A 25,288-nucleotide genomic window follows, 5' to 3' on the forward strand; every position below is an offset into this window, starting at 1 on the left:
TCCACCTCCTGTCCCTCCAAACGCATCATGATTACATTAAACAGCTTCCTGACATTCCACTTCACAAAACACGTTGATCTTCGCCTATCACCCATGAGAAGCAGTCCTCGATTCGCGAGGCCAGCACCTTTGCCAACAGCTTGACGTCTACATTCAGTAATGATATCGGGCAGTATGAACCACACTGCTCCGGATCCTTATCCTTTAATATCAGGGAGATGCAAGCCTGCGACAACGTAGGGGGCAGTTCCCCTCTCTCCCTTGCTTCATTATACGCCCTCACCAGCAGTGGCCACAGGTCCAATCCAAACTTTTTGTAAAACTTCCCAGCCTGCATCGTCTCCATATTGTCCATAACCTTCCTCAACCCAATTGGGACCCGTACCTCCTCTACTGTGGGAAACACCAGCCTGTCCAACACCAGCCTGTCCAACCCCCCCCTCTATCCCCCACTAGCCAGGGGCTCAGACTCATATAGTCTTCTATAAAACCCTCAAACACTCCATTCACACCCTCGGGGGGTCCATCACCACCTTACCCTTATCATTCCTCACTCTGCCAATCTCCCTTGCCGCCTCTTGCTTCCTCAACTGATGGGCCAACATCCTGCTTGCCTTCTCCCCATACTTGTATACGGACTCTCCGTATCTGCCCCACCACCTTTCCTGTAGACATATGCCCAAACTCCAGCACCTCCATGTATCTCCTGTCCACCCTCAAAATCCCGTCCACCAGTCTTACCATCTCCACCTGCTCTGCTTTCTCCCTGTGTGCTCAATTGAAATGAACTCCCCCCTAACCACCGCCTTGAGCGCCTCCCACAGCGTGGCGGCCATGACCTGACCCATATCGTTAGCTCCACATACAGCCGAATGGCAGCCCACACCCGCTCGCACACCACCTCATCCGCCAACAGCTCACATCCAGTCTCCACTGCGGGCGCTGGCCCCCTCCACTGCCAGGCCACGCGCAGCTCCATCCAGTGCAGCACTTGTTCCGTGACCACAATCACCAAATACTCAGAGTCAACTAACCCCACCGTCTTATCTAACACAAAAATATCAACCCGGTGCACATGGGAGAAGTATGAAAACTCCTTCGCCCTCGGCCTCCAAACCTCCATGGATCCAACTCCACCCCCCATGTGCTCCATAAACCCCTTCAGCTCATTCACCACTGCCGACACCCTTGGGACTCGATTGGTCCAAGCTTGGTTCTATAACCATGTTAAAATACCCCCCATAATCAACCAGTGCGAGTCCAAGCTAGGAATCGTCCCTAACACCCGCCTCCTAAAATCTATATTATCCAATTTTGGGGCATAGACGATTACCCGAACCACTGGCATCCCCTCCAACTTACCATGAACCATCTCGTACATCTCCCCATTCACCAACATCGCCAGCCTCATATCATCCTCATATCCAGCCCTTTTCCACCAACCCATTCTTCAACCTCGTCTGGTCCCCTATCTTTAAGTGCTTCTTCTGGGTACGTCCACCTTCAAACTCCACTAAAGCTTGAATATGCAACCGTTTAACCGGCCCATTCAACCCCCTCCATGTTCCACGTGACCAGCCTGTTCAGGCGGCTCCCTGCCCCGTTCCACTGCTGGTCAGCCATATCACCTTTTGAGTCAGCCCCAGCCTGTGTCACGTAACCCTTCAGGCCCTTCCCTCGGATATCCACCGTCATCAATCCCTTTCCAACTGCGCCACACCAACCACACCCTTGTCAGCAATCCCCCCCCCCCCACCCCCAACAAGAATTAGCCCCATCACGCCCCCCCCTCTCGCGCCTGCTTCCTGGCAACCCACCACTATCCCACCCAGTTGCATGGTGGCCCCCGCCCAAGGCCTCCAACCTCCCCAGCTCCCCTCCCTAAACCATACATCTTTAAAGAGCAACAAGAGGTGCACTCACCATACTTGTTCACCCGTGAAAATCATGCCCTCCAAACGACCCACCTTCAAAAACTTTGAAGAACACACAAACTCCTCCAAAGTTCAATGTCCTCACTCTCCTCTCAGTCCATTGCCCCTCACAAACTCCATCGCCTCCTCTGGCGTACCGAAGTAACACTCTCAACTCTGGAAAGTCACCCACAGGTGGGCTGGGTACAACACTCCAAACTTCACCCCCTTTTTAAAGAGGCCAGGCTTCGCCCGATTAAACCCGGCCCTACTCTTCACCATTCTGCTCCCAGGTACTGGTACACCGCAGCTCGTTCCTTTCCCATGTACATTTCCTGGTCTGCCTCGCCCATTGAAGAATCCTCTCCTTGTCCAGAAAGCAGTGCAACCGCACCACAATCGCCCTCGGCGGCTCGCCCAGCTGCGGCCTCCTTATCTGCGTCCTGTGCACTCAGTCGACCTCCAGGGGCCGGTCAAAGGCCCCCTCCCCCATCAATTTTTCCGGCATCTTTGCCACTTACACCCCGGCCACTATACCTACAATGCTTTCAGGCATCCCGACAATCCTGAGGTTTTGCCTTCTGGAGTGATTCTCCAGATCCTCCACCTTCTCCCTCAGCCTCTTCTGGGTCTCCTGCATCACTCCCATCTCAACCACCAACGAGTCCAGCTGCTCCTCGTGCTCCCCCATCATCTCCCCCACTTTCTGGATCGCCAGGCCCTGGGACTCCAACCTCTTCTCCACTCTCTCAATCCTGATTTAACCGGTTCCGCCACCTTGGCTAGGTCTTCCTCGACTGCCAAAACTTTTCATTGAGAAATTCTGTCAACTGCTCCGTCAACCACTGGGCTGTCAGAGCAGCCCCCTTGCAGTCCGCCATCTTATGCTGAGGCGCACCACGAAGACTCTCAGATGCAGTGCAATGAAATGAATTGTGAAGTTTGGTGTGAAAAACTAAAAGGAGGAGTATTATATAAATGGTATATATTGGGAAGTGTGGATGTACTTAGGAATCCAGTTGTCCTTGTACACTAGTCAATGAAAATGGAGAGGTAGGTTCAACAAACAATTAAGAAGGCAAATGATATGTTGGCCATCATTGTAAGAGTATTTGAGTTCAGAAGTAGGAATGCCTTCCTGCAGTTGTACAGGGCCTTGATGAGACCACACCGGGAGTATTGCATGCAATTATGGTCACTCTACCCAAGAAAGGCTATACCTGCCATAGAGGGAGTGCAGCTGAAGTTCGCAAGGCTGATATCAGGGTTGGCGGGGACTGTCCTAGGAGGAGAGATTGGTTCTACTGGACCCATATTCACTAAAGTTTAGAAGGATGAGAGGAGATCTGATTGAAACACAGAAAAGTTTAATAGGAATGGACAGACTGGATGCAGGGAGGATGTTTTCCCTGATTGGGGAACCAGGGGACACAATCTCCGAATACGGGGTAGACCATTTAGGACTGAGATAAGGAAAGATTTCTTCACTCAAAGAGTAGTGAACCTGTGGAATTCTCTACCATAGAAGGTTGTGGAGGCCAAGTCACTAAATGTGTTTAAGAAAGATAAATAATTTTTTAAAAGATTTTAATAGCATCAAGGGGCATGTGGGGAAAGGGGAAATATGGCATTGAGATCGAGGATCAGCCATGATCATGTTGAATGGCGGAGTCGGCTCGAAGGGTCGAATGGCCTACTCCTCCTAATTTCCATGTCTCCTGACAATTGAACACTCCAAACCTTTGAATAGTTCCATTGGAATTTCTGATCTAAATCTTGTAAAACAATTTTTGTCAACCATTGTAAGCATGGACAATCCTCTTTTTTTGAAGATGCTATGAAGGAAACCTGGAATATTTTCTGATTTCATCCACTTTTCATTAGAAAAGCTATACAACCTTGGCCATAGCCATATCTCTGTGATATTTATACCTCCTCAATGCCGCATAAATACGACACTGGCAATTCAAATGAGGTTATCATTTTTAAACATACATCACCACCCACTCCTACAAAATTATTGAAGAATGAATTACTGAAGTGAATGTGGGTTCATGCTGAAATAAAACATTTCCTATTTTATAATCCTTTTTCATTTGTTTTATATCTCTACAATGTTTCCTTCAATTGAGCTGGGTTGCAGAAGGCTTTGTTATACTTTTAATATTCAGTTATATGAAGCCCTGCCATAATATTCATCATTGGTAAATGGGATTTCTTTACATTATGTTCATAAGCATTGAGAGGTAGTGGGGGTGAGCCAATGGGTAAAATAGATTTTTTAAAACCCACCTATTTTCATTGCAAGTCAAACTACAGCGATACAGGAAGGGGATAATACCAGCGGCACTAAATCACCACACTGCCATCTGTTGCTGCATACAAACATGGAGCAAAATAAAATGTTGCTTTGGTACTGATGCAGTGTCCACATCCATTGTACCAGTGGCTTTACCCCTTCTGGGCTGGCAAAACTGTTCAAACTGTCTGAGGCAGGTTTACACTGGAGACTACTGTCAACAGACTTCCTGTCCCATTACTGTGACTTTTACAGGTGTTTGTAAATTTATCTAAAGCTGTGATTGGGGTCTGGATGTATTTAATGTTTTTGCTTTTTCTTCTTTTAATATAAAGTCAAGCAGGACAGTAAAACTACTATTCATCCCTTCATCCAGTTTGGTATTTCTGCCCATATTTCTTTGTTGGATTGCCACCCTGATTGATTTTGGTTCCCTTACAGAGGAAATAGTGAAGATGAACAATGGCTCTGAATTTGCTTGGGCAAAGGATCAAGAAAGCCGGAATAAACTGTGGCAAGCGCGACACAGTGCGTGGTACGCTGCTCGGGCCCTGTTCCCAGGCTATGAGGTAAGGTGGCTCTGGTCTTTATTTCAAGAACTTCAAACAATCTTTTCAAGCTAGTTGAACTAAGAGACAAAATCTCCCTCATTCCGAAGGGGTACTCCACAGATGTGTGCGTCCCAATATCTAAGCTACCTGAAATCATCATGGCTACGAAAGAAGACTTGGTGACGTCAAATCTAACAGGTTAGTTAGAACATAGAACATAGAACATAGAACAATACAGCGCAGTACAGGCCCTTCGGCCCACGATGTTGCACCGAAACAAAAGCCATCTAACCTACACTATGCCATTATCATCCATATGTTTATCCAATAAACTTTTAAATGTCCTCAATGTTGGCGAGTTCACTACTGTAGCAGGTAGGGCATTCCACAGCCTCACTACTCTTTGCGTAAAGAACCTACCTCTGACCTCTGTCCTATATCTATTACCCCTCAGTTTAAAGTTATGTCCCCTCGTGCCAGCCATATCCATCCGCGGGAGAAGGCTCTCACTGTCCACCCTATCCAACCCCCTGATCATTTTGTATGCCTCTATTAAGTCTCCTCTTAACCTTCTTCTCTCCAACGAAAAGTTGTAACTAATGATTGTATTTAACTATGATTCCTGCATCTGTTGCCGGACTTTACATCCTCAGCTGGGATCGGTGTGAGCCATTGATAGTGTGAGCCATTGCTCGGGCAGCACAATGGTTAGCATTGCTGTCTCACAGTGCCAGGGACCCGGGTTCAATTCTAATCTTCAGCGACTGTCAGTTGTGGAGTTTGTACGCTCTCCCTGTGTCTGTGTGGGTTTCCTCCGGGTGTTCCGGTTTCTTCCCACAGTCCAAAGATGTGCAAGTTAGGTGGATTGGCCATGCTCAAGGTTGGGTGCCGTTATGGGGGTGGGGGTGGGGGAATGGGCCGAGGTAAGGTGCTCTTTCAGAGTGTCCGTGCAGACTCAAGAGGCTGAATGGCCTCTGCACTGTAGGGATTCTATGATTCTTTGTTGGTGCTCAATGTCACATTGGATGCTGTATGTTCAACCTCCTGGGTCACTCTGTGACTTTATACCAGGAGATAATCTGGTAAATATACTGACTGAAGACTCTGAGTACAGTGCAGAATAAGGGAACTTCTGCTTCTCAGATTGTTGCTCATTCCTACCACATTTGTGCACATCCTGTCAGGTACTCACAGAATGCCATTGGTGATGAAACATGCAGTGCAGACTATCTCATTGCCTCAGGAGTGGGAGGCATCATAGCGGATACGTTACAATGCAAAGTGATTGTTCAGCCACAATTGCAGATTAGAATCTGAGACCTAATACCTGATTTAGAAGAAACTTACATTGACCAACATTGTAATAAATAAAGGGGATAAAACAGAAACGTAGCAACTTCCCCCTTCCCCATCATTTTAATGATAGACGATTGAGAGCTGATCAAATTGAGGGTTTTAAAATTATACAAGGATTTTCTAGAGCAGGTACACTGAAACTGTTTCCTCTGGTGTGGGAAACCAGAACAAGAGGGCTTCATTTTAAAATTAGAGCTGGGCCCTTTGTGCCCAAAATTAGGAAGCACATTTTCCACAAATAGGGCATTGGAAATCTGGAATGTTTTCTTCAAAAAGGGATAATTAAAGCTTCCCAGACTGAGATGGGTAGACTTTTGTTAGTTAAGCACAGGTTGAGCATCCCTTATCCGAAATTCAAAAGACCAAAACATTCTGAAACCTGCACTTTTTTTTCAAGCCTCGGCATGATGTCACGAGTGGGAAATCCCACAAGGATCCAGGACGACGCTCAGTTCCCAAGGTGATCCTCACATGTCCAGTTCCCAAGGCGCGCCTCACATGTCCAGCTCCCAAGACGCGCCTCACATGCTCAGTTGCCAACGCGTGCTGCACATGCGCAGTTCCATGCGCAGTTCCCAATGTTCCGCACATGCACAGTTCCCAATGTTCCGCACATGTGTAGTTCCCGACCTTCCGCACATGCGCAGTTCCCAATGTTCCGCACATGTGCAGTTCCCGACCTTCCGCACATGTGCAGTTCCCGACCTTCCGCACATGTGCAGTTCCCGACCTCCCGCACATGCGCAGTTCCCGGCCTTCCCACATGGGCAGTTCCCAACGCGCTGCAAATGCGCAGTACGTTCCGAAATCTGATACACATTCAACCCCAAGCATTTCGGATATGAGGCTGGATTCTCCAATTCTGAGGCTATGACCCCACGCAGGTGTGGGAACAGTGGCGTTTTACGCCAGAAAAAATGCGTAAAACGGGCACCGATTCCCCAATTGTGTTGGGGGCTAGCATGCTGGCAGCATAGAGCACCCAGCTGTAGCTGCCATTACGGCCCAGAGAATTGCTGGGTCCGTGGCCGCGCATGCATATGGCGGCGGCCTACAGCGGCCGCGCTACATGACGGAGGCTGCTCGCGGAAAAGCCCCATGAAATAGTGCCCCCCATTTGACTGACTTGCGCGCCCCAGACCACCCCCCCCCACCCCCACCCCCCCCACAGTGCCCTCAGCCCCTAATAAAGTCCCCTCTGCCCGCAGATTGGCCCTCCCTGACTGTCGCGGCACTGGACCGAGTCCGCAGCCGCCACGCTGAGTTCCTGACGGCTGAGACCACACGCGACTGACGCTGTCGGGAACTCGCGCGGCGTTATTTGGCGCGACGTACCCGAAGCATCGCGAAAGCGGCTCCGCCCCCAATTTGGTTGGAAACTGGTTCTCCGACCGGAAAATCCAGCCCAGGGATTTTTGAATCTGTAGTATCAATAGGTAGATAGAAAAAGGGGAAGAAGCTTGAGGTAATTTTCATGATTTAACTGAATACTAGAGCGAACTCAGGCTGAATTGATTAATATTTGTGTGTTTTAAAGGGAATAACAAAAGGAAGAGAAGTGCTTAGACTTCTGACCGCCATGGTTTAAACTGTGGCTCCTTTCTGTAACTTTTATTCCTAGCTTATTGGATATGATTAAATGTGGTCAAGTCTTCAAATGGGCAATTTTAAATGCATAATAAAAACAAAATGCTGAGAAAACGCAGCAGATCAGACAGCATCTTGTGGGGAGAGAAACAGAGTTAACGTTTCAAGTCTGTCTGACTCCTCTTTAGAGCTTCTTCAGTTTCATAACGGACCCAAAACATTAACCTCTTGTTTCTCTCCACAGATGCTGTCAGACCTGCTGAGTTTTCCCAGCATTTTCCGTTTTTATTTCAGATTTGCAGCATCCGCAGTATTTTGCTTTTATAATTAAATGCATTCTTGTTTTCTAGAATCTGTTCATTAAATCTGTTATGAACCACCTCAACATTTGTTTTGTTCAACTCAAGGGCCTATTGTCGGCCACGTAGGAGATGGCAACTTCCACTGCTTAATGTTTGTGAACCCAGAGAGTGAGGATGAAGGAAGGAGAGTGAAAGAGTTCACGGATAGATTAGCCAGGTACAGCGATATTGTCTTCGAACATATGCAACAATAGTTTTTTTTTAAATGTATTTTATTACAAACATGTATCAAAGCAGGTAACAGCCAATAAACACCCCGGGAAACATACTTCCCAACAATCAACTATACAGTCTGTACAGATTTTTCCCCTTTTTCACCCTCCACCCCACCACCCAACCCGCTGCGATGAACAGCTCCTCAAACACGGTCACAAACATCCCCCACCTTTTCTCAAACTCCCTTGCTGAGCCCCTTAACTCACACTTTATCTTCTCCAACCACAGGAAGTCGTACAGGTCACCCAACCAAGCTGCTATCCCCGGTGGCAATGTCGACCGCCACTCCAGCAAAATTCACCGCCATGCAATCAGAGAGGCGAAGACCATGACACCTCCTCTCCATGAGCTCCGGCTTCTTTTAAACCCCAGATATTGCCACCAAAGGGTCCGGGTCCACCTCCTGCTCCACTACCCTGGCTAAGACTGTGAACACTCCCGCCCAGAATCTTCCCAATTTTTCGCAACCCCAAAACATGTGCACATGATTCACTGGCCCCCGCCCACAACTCTCACACTCATCTACTACCCCCTGAAAGAACCCATTCTTCTCGCCAGAGTCATATTCACCCTGTACACCACCCTAAACTGTATCAGGCTCATCCTTGCACAAGAGGAGGTCCCGTTTACCCTTTGCAGTGCCTCACTCCATACTCCCCAATTGATCTCCCCTCCCAACTCCGCTTCTCATTTCTCCTTGATCTTCACCACGCGCCCACCTCCCTGTTCCCCCAGCCACTTTTATATATCCCCAATTCTTCCCTCCCCTTCCTCATCTGGAAGCAGCACTCGCTCCAGCAGCGTGTATCTCGGCAAACTAGGGAAACCCCTCCAGACCTTTCGTGCAAAGTCCCTAAACTGTAGATAACTGAACTCACTTCGCCACGGCAGCTCTATCCTCTCCCTTAGCTCCTCCAAATACAGATCCCTCATCTTGACCAGCCCCACTTCTCTCCACCTCCTGTATACACGACCCATCCCCCCTGGATCATACCCATGATTCTTGCACAGCAGTCTCAGCCCCGACATCCCTTCCATCCAAAAATGCCTCCTCAGCTGATTCCATGTCTTCACCGTGCACTGCACCACTGGGCTTGCTGAATACCTACTCTGAGCCATTGGCAACACTGTCTTCACCATAGCCTTCAAACTAGACCCCTTCCAAGATTCTTCCTCCATCCTAACCCACTCTCCCACTTCTCCTTCCCACCATTGCTACACCTCGTCCACATTCGCCGCCCAGTAATAATGAAGCAAGTTAGGCAACGCCAACCCCCCTGCTGCCTCTGCCTTTGTAGCAGGGTTCTCCCCACCCTCGGCACCTGCCCCTCCCATACAAAGTCCGAGATGATCGTGTCCACTTTCCGAAAAAAGGCCTTTGGTAAAAGTTCGGGAGAGCCTGAAAGATAAACAAGAACCTCGGCAGAATATTCATTTTCACCACTTGGACCCTCCCGGTGTTAAATGCAGTGTATCCCATGTAGCACAATCAATCACTCACGAGACGAGAAGAGATGGAGTCAATCGATGGCTTTATTACGCAGACTTGTTCCCCAGCAGCACAGTTACAGAATGAGGCTGCTGGGAGAACCCGGGCTCTTATATTCCAACTTACTAGGTGGAGCCAGTAGGCGGCTGATCCAATCAGGGACCCGCGTCTATATAGGGACCCGCGTCTATCCACCAATATCTCTCGGCATCACAGGTAACCATAATACCCCTAATGCATACCACCACATTCACCCCTTGTTAAAAAAGAACCCGGCGGGGGTAGTGGGCCGTATGGTGGTAGGGGTTTACATAGTCGGTACCTGGGATGCCACTAACACAGCGGCTATGCTCCGATATCAACTACTAGCACTATTTACAATGCCGCTTTTACTGGGCAACTGAATTATTTACAGAGGCATTTCTTGCTTTGTTATAACGATGCGATGAGTCGAATGGGTGCCCTGGTCGTCCTCCCCGATCGTCTCAGCCCCGTTGGTGATGCAGGCGCTGGCTCGGGCACTGTCGTCTCTGGGAGCATAGCGATGTCTCTTCCTGCTTCACTACCCCTAGGCGGGGCTGGGGGAAGGACCGATCCACCCGGGAAGGGGGCGGCTGTGGGGTGCGCCGGTGGGAGGGAGGGGGGGGTGATTGGTGTTGGGGGTGTGTGTGGAGCTCCGGCGGGCGCCAGGTCCCGCAGGGAGACCGTGTCCTATCGGCTGTCGGGGTACGCCACCTAGGCATACTGAGGATTCGCGTGGAGGAGATGAACCCTCTCGACCAACGGGTCCGATTTGCGCACCCGCACACATTTTTGGAGCAGGATGGGTCCTGGGGCTGCCAGCCAGGCCGGGAGTGACGTTCCGTGGAGGACTTTCTAGGGAAGACAAGGAGGCGTTCGTGAGGTGTTTGAATTGTCGTGCTACAAAGCAGCTACCGGATGGAGTGGAGGGCGTCCGGGAGGACTTCCTGCCAGCGGGAGACTGGGAGATTTCTGGACCGTAGGGCCAGCAGGATGGTCTCCCAGACCGTTCCGTTCTCTCTCTACCTGACCATTTCCCCGGGGCTTGTAACTGGTCGGAACTGCTCGAGGCAATGCCTTTGCTGAGCAGGAATTGACGCAGTTCGTCACTCGTGAAGGAGGACCCCCTATCACTATGTATATAGGCGGGGAAACCGAACAGTGTAAAGATGGTGCAGAGGGCTTTAATGACCGTGGCCCCGGTCATGTCGGGGCAGCGGATGGCGAATGGAAAACGGGAGTACTCGTCAACCACGTTCAGGAAGTACGTGTTGTGGTCGGTGGGTCGGTTTGAAGTCCAGACTGAGGCGCTCAAGGGGACGGGAAGCCTTTATCAGGTGCGCTTTATCTGGCCTGTAGAAGTGCGGCTTCAACTCCGCGCAGATTTGGCAGTTCCTGGTGGCTGTTCTGACCTCCTCGATGGAGTAGGGCAGGTTGCGGGGGTCTTCACGAAGTGATAGAACCGAGTGATCCCCGGGTGGCAGAGGTCCTCGCGGAGAGTTCGGAGACGGTCCACTTGTGCGTTGGCACATGTGCCGCGGGATAGGGCATCGGAAGGCTCGTTCAGCTTTCCGGGACGATGCAAGATCTCATAGTTATAGGTGGAGAGTTCGATCCTCCACCGCAAGATCTTGTCGTTCTTGATCTTGCCCCGCTGTGCATTGGCGAACATGAAGGCAACCGACCGTTGGTCAGTGAGGAGAGTGAATCTCCTGCCGGCCAGGTAATGCCTCCAATGTCGCACAGCTTCCACTATGGCCTTTTCCACTGAGGAGTGGCGGATTTCTGAAGCGTGGAGTGTACGTGAGAAAAAGGCCACGGGTCTGCCTGCTTGGTTGAGGGTGGCCGCCAGAGGTACGTCGGACGCGTCGCTCTCGTCTTGGAAGGGGAGGGATTCGTTGATCGCGTGCATCGTGGCCTTTGTGATATCCGCTTTGATGCGGCTGAAGGTCTGGCGGGCATCTGTCGACAGGAGAAAGACAGTGGACTGAATTAACGGACGGGCCTTGTCCGCGTAGTTGGGGACCCACTGGGCGTAATAAGAGAAAAAGCCCAGGCAGCGTTTCAGGTCCTTGGAGCAGTGAGGGAGGGGGAACTCCATAAGGGGGCGCATGCGTTCAGGGTCTGGCCCTATAACTCCATTTCGCACTATGTAGCCGAGGATGGCTGGGCGGTTGGTGCTAAACATGGATTTCTTCGTGTTGTATGTGAGATTCAGGACGTTTGCGGTCTGGAGGAATTTGCGGAGGTTATCGAGATACGGGAACGTGGCCCACAAACCGTACCAGTCAACCATTCAGTCCATCTCCCGTTGGAAGACCGAGACTCCATTAATGACGCCGAATGGAACCCTTAAAAAGTAATAGAGCCGCCCATCTGCTTCAAAAGCAGTGTATTTGCGGTCGCTCGGATGGAAGGGTAGCTGGTGATAGGCGGACTTAAGGTCAAACGTGGAAAAGACCTTGTACTGTGCAATCCGACTGACCATGTCGGATATGTGGGGGAGAGGGTAAGCATCCAGCTGCGTGTACCAATTAATGGTTTGACTATAGTCTATGACCATCCTCTGCTTCTCCCCGGTCTTTACAACTACCACCTGTGCTCTCCAGGGACTATTGCTGGCCTGGATTATGCCTTCCCTCAGCAGCCGCTAGACTTCTGACCGGATAAAGGTTCGGTCCTGGGCGCTGTACCATCTGCTCCTGTTGGCGACGGGTTTGCAGTCCGGGGTGAGGTTCGCAAACGGGGAAGGCGGGTCGACCTTGAGGGTCGCGAGGCAGCAGATAGTGAGTGGGGGTATAGGGCCGCCGAATTGAAACGTTAAACTCTGGGGTTGGATTTTCAGTGCAACCTCCAGGAGTGTGGCAGCGCAGAGGTGGGGGAGGACGTAAAGCCGGTAGTTCTTGAACTCCCTCCCCTGCACCGTGAAGTTTGCGATGCAGAACCCTTTGATCTCTACAGAATGGGATCCTGCTGCCTGGAAAATCTTTTGATTACTCGGGTGGATCGTAAGGGAACAGCGTCTTACCATATCGGGATGTATAAAACTCTCCGTGCTCCAGAGTCGATCAGGCAGGGCGTCTCGTACCCGTTTATGAGTACCGTCGTTGTTGCCGTTTTGAGAGTTCGGGGCTGCGACTGGTCCAGGGTCACCGAAGCCAGTTGCTGTTGCTGCATCGGGGCGTTTTCCTCGGGCCCTGTGGGGCCGTCCATTCCGGGGTCCTTAGCCGTCAACCAAGATGGCGGCGTCCATGGGTCGCACACTGTCGGGGGGTGGACAAGATGGCGCCGCCCAATGATCGCACGTGGCCGGAGGAGCACAAAATGGCGGCGCCCATCCCTCCCGCATGGAGTCCGGGACCCAAGATGGCGGTGCTCGTTTGCCGCACGTGGATCGTTGGAGGGGGTGGTCCTGGTTCTCCCCCGGAGATTGCGGCGATCCCCCGGGCCTGGCACACCGCTGCAAAGTGCCCCTTTTTGCAGCACCCTTTACAGAGGGCTGAGCAGGCCGGGCAGTGGAGTTGGGGGTGTTTCGCTTGCCCGCAAAAGTAGCAGCGGGGCCCCCCGGGTGGTCTGGCGCTCTGGCAGCACATGCCTGCGGTGGGGGGTGCCGGGGGGTCGGTCTCGGCGGGGTTCCACGGTGCCCAAGGGGCTTCCGCGCGGTCGGGGGCGTAGTCAGGGGCGTTCTGTGATGCCACATCGAGCGAGGCAGCAAGGGCCCGTGCCTCCTTGAGGCCTAGTGAGTCTCTTTCCAGCAATCGCTGGCAAATTTGGGATGAGAGCATACCTGCCACGAAAGCATCCCGAATTAGTAGCGCCGTATGTTCATTAGCCAAAACCGGTGGGCAGTTGCAATTTCTCCCCAGTATTAACAGCGCACTGTAGAATTCGTCCAGCGATTCCCCGGGGATTTGCCGTCTCGTCGCACGCTGGTGGCGTGCGTAGACCTGGTTGACGGGCCGAACGTAGATTCCTCTCAGCATGGCGAGCGCCGCCTGGAAATCGTCCGCGTCCTCTATGAGAGTGTAGATTTCTGGGCTCCCCCTGGAATGCAGGACCTGCATTTTCTGGTCTTCTGTAGGTACGCAGGTGGCCGTTCGGAGGTATCCTTCAAAACACGCTAACCAGTGTTTAAAAGTGGCCACTGAGTTTGCCGCGTGGGGGCTGATCCGCAGACACTCCGGAGTGATTTGGAGCTCCATGTTCTTTAACGTTTGCGTCATAGATTGTAGTACAATCAATCACTCACGAGACGAGAAGAGATGGAGTCAATCGATGGCTTTATTACGCAGACTTGTTCCCCAGCAGCACAGTTACAGAATGCGGTTGCTGGGAGAACCCGGGCTCTAATACTCCGCCTTACTGGGTGGAGCCAGTAGGCGGCTGAACCAATCGGAACCCGGCGTCTATCCACCAATAGCCTCTCGGCATCACAGGGTACCGTAATACCCCTAATGCATACCACCACATCCCACCTCTTAAGATCCTCCCTGGCCTCCTCCATCAGCTTCATTAAGTTCCACTTATGGTGCCCCGTCCATTCCCTCGCTACCTGAATCCCCAAATATGCAACACTAGTATAGGCAAGGTCAAATCTAAATACAGGCGACAGATGTCATTGGCCTATTTTAACTCAATCATCTTTAGCAATAATAAAAACTTTGCAATTCTGTCAGGTCATCCAACTGGCCCTTAAATTTATCAAAGCCTTTTGCCTCTTACCCTCCCTGGGAACCCATTTCAAATATTGGTCACTTTTTGCATAAAAAGCCATTTCTAAATTAATCTTTCACGTGTTTTAAGCTATGCGCCCTATCCAACTGTCATAACTAATTATCTTGTGCTAACAATTGACCTTATCTGTACTATTCAGACCTTTCTCTCACAGTAACAACTTGCATTTATACAGCATCTTGAAGGTAGTAAAACATCTTGAGGCCCTTGACGAATAAATTGGCAAAGAGCTAGAGAAGGAGATCTTAGGACAGATAGATAAAGCTTGATCAAAGGTGCAGGTGAAGGAGGTAGAAGAGGTGGAATGCAGAGATATTTAGAGAGGGAATTTCAGAGCTTCGGGCCTTGACAGTTAAAGGCATAGCAGGTGGGGCAAAGAAAATCAGAGACAACTAAAGGCCAGCGCTGGAAGAGTGCAGGGTTTTCGGAGTATTGTGATACTCAGGACCAGCATCCTGGTTCTCTATGCTACCCAAAACAGGACACAGCACTTAAGATGATTAGAGCACTGTTTATATTCTATTTATTTAGCAATAACACTCTTCACTTTGTTTATTGATGAACCACAATTAGCACCAATTTGATTAACACCCCAGATCTAATGGTTAGAGTATATAGAATGATCATCGGCCCTTCTAACTTTGCAATGCTATTAATTTACTTATTAAATTTTATCTGACACTGTTGGCTCATTTATGGGTTTTAGTGAACTTCTCACACTCTAGATGCCCTCCTCAGGCTGTGAAGCACTTTCCTGACCTCATCCTTAGTCCAAAATTCAACCAATTTTATTGAACAATCACAATATTAACCCTTAGATTATCCCACACAAAATACTAGAAATAGCCAATATTCGGTTATACTACCGGCAAAGATGGTTGAACCTTGGTCTGATTCTCTGAGTCTAAGTTAAGGGATGTTAACACGTGGTTGAAAGAGTGGTGTGGGAATGAGGGGTTCCTTTTCATGGGACACTGGCATCAGTTTTGGGACAGGGGGGACCTATACCGTTGGGATGGTCTCCACCTGAACCGAGCTGGGACCAGTGTTCTGGCGAAAAGAGTAAATAGGGTGGTCAATAGGACTTTAAACTAAAGATTGGGGGGGAAGGGAAAGTCAGGGAACCAAGAGGTGAAGTAATCAGCGGGGCGCGTAGCTGCTTAGGAATACAAAAAAACACGAACAGACAAAACTCAAGAGTGGTTACGATTGTCCCCATCCCACAAAATATGACAGTGTATGGAAAGGCTCAGTAAACCAAGGTCCACCACACTAAGAAAACAAAAAGGGACGGTCAATAGAGAATTATAGGTGCTATATTTAAATGCGCGCAGTGTACGGAACAAGGTAGATGAGCTTGTGGCCCAGATTGTGACTGGCAGGTATGATGTGGTAGGCATCACAGAGACATGGTTGCAGGGGGTTCAGGACTGGCATTTAAACATCCAGGGATTCACAACCTATCGAAAAGACAGGGAGGTGGGCAGAGGGGGCGGGGTTGCCTTGTTAATTAGGAATGAAATTAAATCAATAGCACTAAACGACATAGGGTCAGATGATGTGGAGTCTGTGTGGGTAGAGTTGAGGAACCACAGAGGCAAAAAAATCATAATTGGGAGTTATGTACAGGCCTCCTAACAGTGGTCAGGACCGGGGGCACAAAATGCACCACGAAATAGAAAGTGCATGTCAGAAAGGCAAGGTCACAGTGATCATGAGGGACTTCAATATGCAGGTGGACTGGGTAAATAATGCTGCCAGTGGACCCAAGGAAAGGGAATTCATTGAATGTTTACAGGAGGGCTTTTTGGAACAGCTTGTGATGGAGCCCATGAGGGAACAGGCCATTCTGGATTTAGTGTTATGTAATGAGCCAGACTTGATTAAAGATCTTAAAGTAAGGGAGCACTTGGGAGGCAGTGATCATAATATGGTAGAATTCAATCTCCAATTTGAAAGAAAGAAGGTAGAATCAGATGTAAAGGTGTTACAGTTAAATAAAGGTAACTACAGGGGCATGAGGGAGGAACTGACGAAAATCGACTGGGAGCAGAGCCTAGTGGGAAAGACAGTAGAACAGCAATGGCAGGAGTTTCTGGGAGTAATTTAGGACACAGTACAGAGGTTCATCCCAAAGAAAAGAAAGGTTATCAGAGGGGGGATTAGGCAGCCATGGCTGACAAAGGAAGTTAGGGAATGCATCAAAGCAAAAGAGAAAGCCTATAATGTGGCAAAGAGTAGTGGGAAGTCAGAAGATTGGGAAGACTACAAAAACAAACAGAGGATAACAAAGAGAGAAATAAGGAAAGAGAGGATCAAATTTGAAGGTAGGCTAGCCAGTAACATTAGGAATGATAGTAAAAGTTTCTTTAAATACATTAAAAACAAACGGGAGGCAAAAGTTGACATTGGGCCGCTCCAAAATGACGCTGGTAATTTTGTGATGGGAGACGAGGAAATAGCTGAGGAACTGAATAAGTACTTTGCATCAGTCTTCACAGTAGAAGACATGAGTAATATCCCAACAATTCCGGAGAGTCAGGGGGCAGAGTTGAATATGGTAGCCATCACAAAGGAGAAAGTGCTAGAGAAACTAGGAGGTCTAAAAATTGATAAATCTCCAGGCCCAGATGGACTACATCCTAGAGTTCTAAAGGAGATAGCTGAAGAAATAGTGGAGGCGTTAGTTATGATCTTTCAAAAGTCACTGGAGTCCGGGAAAGTCCCAGAAGATTGGAAAATCGCTGTTGTAACCCCCCTGTTCAAGAAGGGAACAAGGAAAAAGATGGAAAATTATAGGCCAATTAGCCTAACCTCGGTTGTTGGCAAGATTCTAGAATCCATTGTTAAGGATGAGATTTCTAAATTCTTGGAAGTGCAGGGTCAGATTAGGACAAGTCAGCATGGATTTAGTAAGGGGAGGTCGTGCCTGACAAACCTGTTAAGAGTTCTTTGAAGAGATAACAAATAGGTTAGACCAAGGAGAGCCAATGGATGTTATCTATCTTGACTTCCAAAAGGCCTTTGATAAGGTGCCTCACGGGAGACTGCGGAGTAAAATAAGAGCCCATGGTATTCGAGGCAAGGTACTAACATGGATTGACGATTGGCTGTCAGGCAGAAGGCAGAGAGTTGGGATAAAAGGTTATTTTTCGGAATGGCAACCGGTGACGAGTGGTGTCCCGCAGGGTTCAGTGTTGGGGCCACAGCTGTTCTCTTTATATATTAATGATCTAGATGACGGGACTGGGGGCATTCTGGCTAAGTTTGCCGATGATACAAAGATAGGTGGAGGGGCAGGTAGTATGGAGGAGGTGGGGAGGCTGCAGAAAGATTTAGACAGTTTAGGAGAGTGGTCCAAGAAATGGCTGATGAAATTCAACGTGGGCAAGTGCGAGGTCTTGCACTTTGGAAAAAAGAATAGAGGCATGGACTATTTTCTAAACGGTGACAAAATTCATAATGCTGAAGTGCAAAGGGACTTGGGAGTCCTAGTCCAGGATTCTCTAAAGGTAAACTTGCAGGTTGTGTCCATAATTAAGAAAGCAAATGCAATGTTGTCATTCATCTCAAGAGGCTTGGAATATAAAAGCAGGGATGGACTTCTGAAGCTTTATAAAGCATTAGTTAGGCCCCATTTAGAATACTGTGAGCAATTTTGGGCCCCACACCTCCGGAAGGACATACTGGCACTGGAGCGGGTCCAGCGGAGATTCACACGGATGATCCCAGGAATGGTAGGCCTAACATACGATGAACGTCTGAGGATCCTGGGATTATATTCATTGGAGTTTAGGAGGTTGAAGGGAGATCTAATAGAAACTTACAAGATAATGAATGGCTTAGATAGGGTGGATGTAGGGAAGTTGTTTCCATTAGCAGGGGAGACTAGGACCTGGGGGCACAGCCTTAGAATAAAAGGGAGTCACTTTAGAACAGAGATGAGGAGAAATTTCTTCAGCCAGAGAGTGGTGGGTCTGTGGAATTCATTGCCACAGAGGGCGATGGAGGCCGGGATGTTGAGTGTCTTTAAGATAGAAGTTGATAAATTCTTGATTTCTCGAGGAATTAAGGGCTATGGAGAGAGAGCGGGTAAATGGAGTTGAAATCAGCCATGATTGAATGGTGGAGTTGACTCGATGGGCCGAATGGCCTTACTTCCGCTCCTATGTCTTATGGTCTCCCTGGTCCATCATCACAAAGGCGAGTATCGCTGGCAGCTTCCTTCTTTCCTTCTCTGGTCACTCTTCTGGATGGTCGCGGTCTCCTCCAAAGGTTGTCAAGACGATGACAGTTTGGCTGTCATCTCCGGTAATGACGTTCGGGCAAAACAATTATTGCATCTGCTCCTATATACTGCGACCAATCATTGACATCTGTGTCAAGCGCCTCAAGCTTCCAGATGTGTGGCGTGCCTGCGGCTGATATGACAGACTCTAGATGCCTGTGCAGACGGGGCCGAGTTTGGAGGAAATGACGCCGTCTGCAACTCCAATTCAGCCTCGTCACCAGTGTTAGGTTCAGAAGCAGTGACCACACGGTAGTGTATGGGAAAATAACACAAATTTAATAAACACAAATACTCATTATAAATCCACTCCCCGAAGGCACTCCCGCGTCAGGTCAGGATTTTTAAATGTGGGTTGATCCCACCTATTGAGGGCACCCCAGCCTCCTAGCAGGGAAGTTCATATTCTTCAAGGGTCACAGAGAGCCTGCTACGTCCGGTCCTGTGACTCTCGTGTACGTTATAACAGTGTGCCTAGCACTGTTCCTCTGGTTGGGCGGGGCCTCAGAGCCAGCAAACCCAGCGACACGGTGCCCCGATAAGCGAAAACTCTGAAATCCCTCCCAGCCCTTCACAACCATGGAGGATCCCCCACACAATCTTTGGGACGACCGCCCCACAGCACAGATATATGGGGTCCATGCGTCCTCTGGCGCACACTCCTCTCAAACCCCCTCCCCACCACCACCACTCCTCTCCACCACACAAAAGGGGATGCCCCCCACCTCGAATGGAGAAGGATTTCCCCCTCCGTGCCACCTGCCACTGCAAAGATGCCGGGGGAACTGCCCAGCCTTGGCCCTCAACTCAGGGGCCTTCAGGCACTACCACCCCCCTGGCATGGTCATCGTGACCAGTTTTCGATTTCAAAACCAGGAGTGAATTGCGTCAGCGTGGCGTGACGGCACCGCTTGTGGGCTACATCATATAGGGCTGGAAGGTACAGCATGAAGGCATTTAATTACATTTATGTTAGGACGGCACGGTGGCGCAGTGGTTAGCACTGCTGCCTCATGGTGCTGAGGACCCAGATTCAATTCTGGCCCCGGTTCCCTGTCCATGTGGAGTTTGCACATTCTCCCCGTTTTTGTGTGGGTCTCACCCCCACAACCCAAAATATGTGCAGACTAGGTGGATTGACCACGCTAAATTGCCACTTAATTGGGGGAAAAAAATTACATTTAAATTTCTGAGTGTGAACCTGATCATGTCACCAGCCGGGTGGCCCCCTCGCAATATTAGCGGCTATAATAGGATTTGTGCGCGCATTGAATGAATCCAAAATAATCACATCCGTAGAGTCATACAGTTTTTCAGCACAGAAAGAGTTGAATGACCAAAATATGGAATGGTGAATGTGCTAAATTGGGGGAAGGCTAATTATAACAATATTAGGCGGGAACTGAAGAACCTAGATTGGGGGTGGATGTTTGAGGGCAAATCAACATCTGACATGTGGGAGGCTTTCAAGTGTCAGTTGAATGGAATTCCGTACCGGCATGTTCCTGCGAGGAAGAAGGGTAAATACGGCAATTTTCGGGAACCTTGGATAACGAGAGATATTGTAGGCCTCGTCAAAAAGAAAATGGAGACGTTTGTCAGGGCTAAGAGGCTGGGAACAGACTAAGCCTGTGTGGAATATAAGGAAAGTAGGAAGGAACTTAAGCAAGGAGTCAGGAGGGCTAGAAGGGGTCACGAAAAGTCATTGGCAAATAGGGTTAAGGAAAATCCCAAGGCTTTTTATACGTACATAAAAAGCAAGAGGGTAGCCAGGGAAAGGGTTGGCCCACTGAAGGATAGGCAAGGGAATCTATGTGTGGAGTCAGAGGAAATGGGCGAGGTACTAAATGAATACTTTGCATCAGTATTCACCAAAGAGAAGGAATTGGTAGATGTTGAGTCAGGAGAAGGGTGTGTAGATAGCCTGGGTCACATTGAGATCCAAAAAGACGAGGTGTTGGGTGTCTTAAAAAATATTAAGGTAGATAAGTCCCCAGGGCCTGATGGGATCTACCCCAGAATACTGAAGGAGGCTGGAGAGGAAATTGCTGAGGCCTTCACAGAAATCTTTGGATCCTCACTGTCTTCAGGTGATGTCCCGGAGGACTGGAGAATAGCCAATGTTGTTCCTCTGTTTAAGAAGGGTAGCAAAGATAATCCAGGGAACTACAGGCCGGTGAGCCTTACTTCAGTGGTAGGGAAATTACTGGAGAGAATTCTTCGAGACAGGATCTACTCCCATTTGGAAGCAAATGGACGTATTAGTGAGAGGCAGCATGGTTTTGTGAAGGGGAGGTCGTGTCTCACTAACTTGATAGAGTTTTTCGAGGAGGTCACAAAGATGATTGATGCAGGTAGGGCAGTGGATGTTGTCTATATGGACTTCAGTAAGGCCTTTGACAACGTCCCTCATGGTAGACTAGTACAAAAGGTGAAGTCACACGGGATCAGGGGTGAGCTGGCAAGGTGGATACAGAACTGGCTAGGCCATAGAAGGCAGAGAGTAGCAATGGAAGGATGCTTTTCTAATTGGAGGGCTGTGACCAGTGGTGTTCCACAGGGATCAGTGCTGGGGCCTTTGCTCTTTGTAGTACATATAAATGATTTGGAGGAAAATGTAACTGGTCTGATTAGTAAGTTTGCAGACGACACATAGGTTAGTGGAATTATGGATAGCGATGAGGACTGTCAGAGGATACAACAGGATTTCGATTGTTTGGAGACTTGGGCGGAGAGATGGCAGATGGAGTTTAATCCGGACAAATGTGAGGTAATGCATTTTGGAAGGTCTAATGCAGGTAGGGAATATACAGTGAATGGTAGAACCCTCAAGAGTATTGAAAGTCAAAGAGATCTAGGAGTACAGGTCCACAGGTCACTGAAAGGGGCAACACAGGTGGAGAAGGTAGTCAAGAAGGCATACGGCATGCTTGCCTTCATTGGCCGGGGCATTGAGTATAAGAATTGGCAAGTCATGTTGCAACTGTATAGAACCTTAGTTAGGCCACACTTGGAGTATAGTGTTCAATTCTGGTCGCCACACTACCAGAAGGATGTGGAGGCTTTAGAGAGGGCGCAGAAGAGATTTACCAGAATGTTGCCTGGTATGGAGGGCATTGGCTATGAGGAGCGGTTGAATAAACTCAGTTTGTTCTCACTGGAACGACGGAGGTTGAGGGGCGACCTGACAGAGGACGACAAAATTATGAGGGGCATAGACCGAGTGGATAGTCAGAGGCTTTTCCCCAGGGTAGAGGGGTCAATTACTAGGGGGCATAGGTTTAAGGTGAGAGGGGCAAGGTTTAGAGTAGATGTACGAGGCAGGTTTTTTTTACACAGGGTAGTGGGTGCCTGGAACTCCCTACCGGAGGAGGCGGTGGAAGCAGGAATGATAGTGACATTTAAGGGGCATCTTGACAAATACATGAATAGGATAGGAATAGAGGGATACGGACCCAGGAAGTGTAGAAGATTGTAGTTTAGTCGGGCAGCATGGTCGGCACGGGCTTGGAGGGCCGAAGGGCCTGTTCCTGTGCTGTACGTTTCTTTGTTCTTGTAACTGGTTGTAAATCAGTACTAAAATCTGGAGTCATTCGAGCATATACGGTGGTGGTTGGCGGCATTTCTATGAAGGGATAGCTAGGTAGGTCAAATAGACTATCCCGCTGGAGAGAAAACATCCCACTGGGGAGAAAACATCAGTATCGGTGATTAGAAAATGGGTAGGAATATTTAGATAAGCTCTGTACACAGATAACAGTTGCTCAGTGCACTGACCCATTGCGCTGCAGAGATGAGTTCCCGATCTCATCAGGGAGTTGTCAGGGAGCAGACTTTCTCACATGCATCACCTCGCAGCCAAGAGAAGGGCTGGCATTGTCGAAAACTGTGACTACTTTTCCAGTCACGTAACCAGTTACAGGTTGGTGTGGATGAAGGTTACAGAAAGTATTTGAGAAAAATAAGTTTTAGTTAGTACTGCTGTCTCCGCTCCAGGGTCCCGGGTTCAATTCTGACCTCGGATAACTGTGTGGAGTTTATACTTTCTCCCCATGTTTGTGTGGGTTTCCTCCGCGTGCTCCAGTTTCCTCCGCAGTCCTAGGATGTGCAGGTTAGGTGGATTGGCCATGGTAAATTGCTCCTTAGTGTTCAACGGTTAGGTGGAGTTACTGAGTTATGTGGATAGGGTGGAGACATGGGTTTAAGCTTATGGAGGGTGCTCTTTCAAGGGCCGGTGCAGACATGAAGGGCCGAATGGCCTCCTGCACTGTAAATTCTATGAATCGGCATTTACTCTTCAAAGACTTGTGGCACTTGTGTAAAAAAAAACAGGTTAAAACTGAATAAAAACATTTTTAGTTCACTTTTAAAAATAAAATTGACAATGCGCACCTCTGCTCGCCAGGGAGCAGGCAACATCTCCAAAATCGGACGTATGGATACAGTATACAAATGTCTTTTGGAAAAGGGCGGAACAAGGTCCTGAGGGAAAATTACTTCATTGGATCCAGAGTTTCTTGTATTGCTTTACTGAAACCAGTTTTGCCGTTTTTCCTGAAATGAGTTGCCTCACCTTGGTGTTAACATTATTAGATGTTAGTGGAGGAAGTGCATGAGAGTGGCAGCGTCTGCAGAGGAGGATCAGTGATGGACAGGACCATCTTTCACCATCCTGATTTTACTATACATTCGCATTTAGGGGATTTACAAGTGTAACATGGGGAGCTATTCAGTCTTCAGATCACATTTAACATTCGTGTGCACATTGGGAAAGCTGACAACTGAGTAGATAAAGTGGAAATTCATGATGGAGCACCTGGTGTTTTGTTGAACCTCTTGTTATTTATTGTGTGAATGTAGTGAGATAATGATCTATGGTTCTGTAAAGATCACTGTTCTAAATATAGGTAGAGAATGAGGTTGCCTATTGAGAACTGGTTGTGCATTTTGAAGGTAAAGAATTGCTCATTGCTGAGTATTGAAAATATTTATAACAGCTCCATGGCAACTTGTCGTCGAGGCTGCTTTGGACCAAAAATGGTGAATATTTTTCAGAATACAGCAATTAAACTTTGAAAATAATGGTATTCTGAGGTATTTTCAGAGATTTCTAAACAAAATGCTCTTTTGGGACTTGTGCAATACTATGCCAGCTGAAAGGATGGGAACAATGTGTAGCCAATCCACTGGTAGGAAATCTTGATGCGTTGTTGATTTGTCCCCTGTTTCTCAGTCCATGGGTCAGTTGGGAACTGACAAAGTTGAGGGTTCAAACTGATCTGTGTTTTATCCACTTGAGCTATAGCCCCATACTGAATGGGGAAATACTGTATTGTAATATGTTAGCTGGTTAATTGGACTCTTCCCCTTCTTTCTCCCACAGAAGAGCTCTGGCCATGCACGGTACCTGTACTGGGGAGCACGGCATAGGTGTGGGTAAGCAACATCTACTGACTGAAGAAATTGGTGCTGTCGGCATGCAAGTGATGAGGGAAATTAAGGCTGCGTTAGATCCAAAAGACATCATGAATCCTGGCAAAGTGGTGTAGGGCACTCCAGAGAGGATATGCCCCTTTTTCTGTCCAAAGATCCCCACTTCCCTATAGTTTGTAAGTATGAGTGTCATTGGGAACAATGAACTGAAGTTTAAAATCTCCTTAGAAAGGAAATGCGTGAGGAAGTTTTACAGGGTAGTGTTACACATCAAGAATGAGTACTGGACATTAGATTTGAAAGAAAACACATGTGCATGACAGATAAAGGTTACACCAGTTTTAACTTAAGTAATTTATCAATTGATTTCCTGAAAATTATCTGATTCCTTACAAATGGTAGGCTTGTTGGATACAAATTATAAAATATACTTTAATCAAAAGGTAGTAAGGAGCACTTGAAAATGAATGCAGAATCCATTGAATATTTTACAAAAAGATGAAATGAATCATCAGCTCTGAAGTTACTATTTAATATTTTTTAGTTTAAAACTTCCTTCAGTAAGGATATGTGTGTCACGTAATGATTATATTATGATAAATGTGACTAATAAAACTGTTATCTCCAGTGCAGTGTCTTCCTTATTTCTTTGGTGAAAATGCAACTTCCATGAGCAAATAGGAGCCATCATATCCTATCATGGGGAAAAATATTATTTAGGGAACGCTTTCCCTTTAAAGACATCTTTGCCAAGTGGAGTTCCAGCTTCCTTCCCTGGTAGAGTACAGCATGGGTTCAAGCACTACCATGACAGGAAGAGGATTGAGGATTGGACTGGGCAGAAGCTTTTATAACTGGAGTTTATGTAAACCGCAGTTTAAGTTTCATACCGTAATCAGTCCAACATTCTTCCTCGTTTGCTGAACTTTCAATTGCAATTAGAAATATACCAAATGGACATCTGGTGATGGGGATGTGCTGAGGAGTCACACATCAGGTTGTTATCCTCCTAAGAACCCCAAATTAGGCTCTTTTACTC

General features: G+C 48.3%; 1 protein-coding gene across 2 annotated transcripts in view; it reads left to right on the top strand.

Annotated features, from left to right (window-relative positions):
- The window catches only part of LOC140430759 (probable D-lactate dehydrogenase, mitochondrial), an 86,609-nt gene extending 61,733 nt beyond the window's left edge, over window positions 1-24,876 (top strand). Inside the window, exons 8-11 of one of the 2 annotated variants that reach the window (XM_072518437.1) lie at window positions 4,654-4,781; window positions 4,871-4,961; window positions 8,114-8,225; window positions 24,200-24,876. In XM_072518437.1, the coding sequence (XP_072374538.1) occupies window positions 4,654-4,781; window positions 4,871-4,961; window positions 8,114-8,225; window positions 24,200-24,365 (497 nt within the window). In that variant the 3' untranslated portion in view covers window positions 24,366-24,876. The remainder of the gene's footprint in view (window positions 1-4,653; window positions 4,782-4,870; window positions 4,962-8,113; window positions 8,226-24,199) is intronic. The other variant, XM_072518438.1, reaches the window with a different exon arrangement.
- Window positions 24,877-25,288: the final 412 nt, after the last annotated feature.

This window comes from Scyliorhinus torazame, chromosome 10 (genome assembly GCF_047496885.1).
Source record: "Scyliorhinus torazame isolate Kashiwa2021f chromosome 10, sScyTor2.1, whole genome shotgun sequence".
In the NCBI taxonomy this organism is placed as follows: domain Eukaryota; kingdom Metazoa; phylum Chordata; class Chondrichthyes; order Carcharhiniformes; family Scyliorhinidae; genus Scyliorhinus; species Scyliorhinus torazame.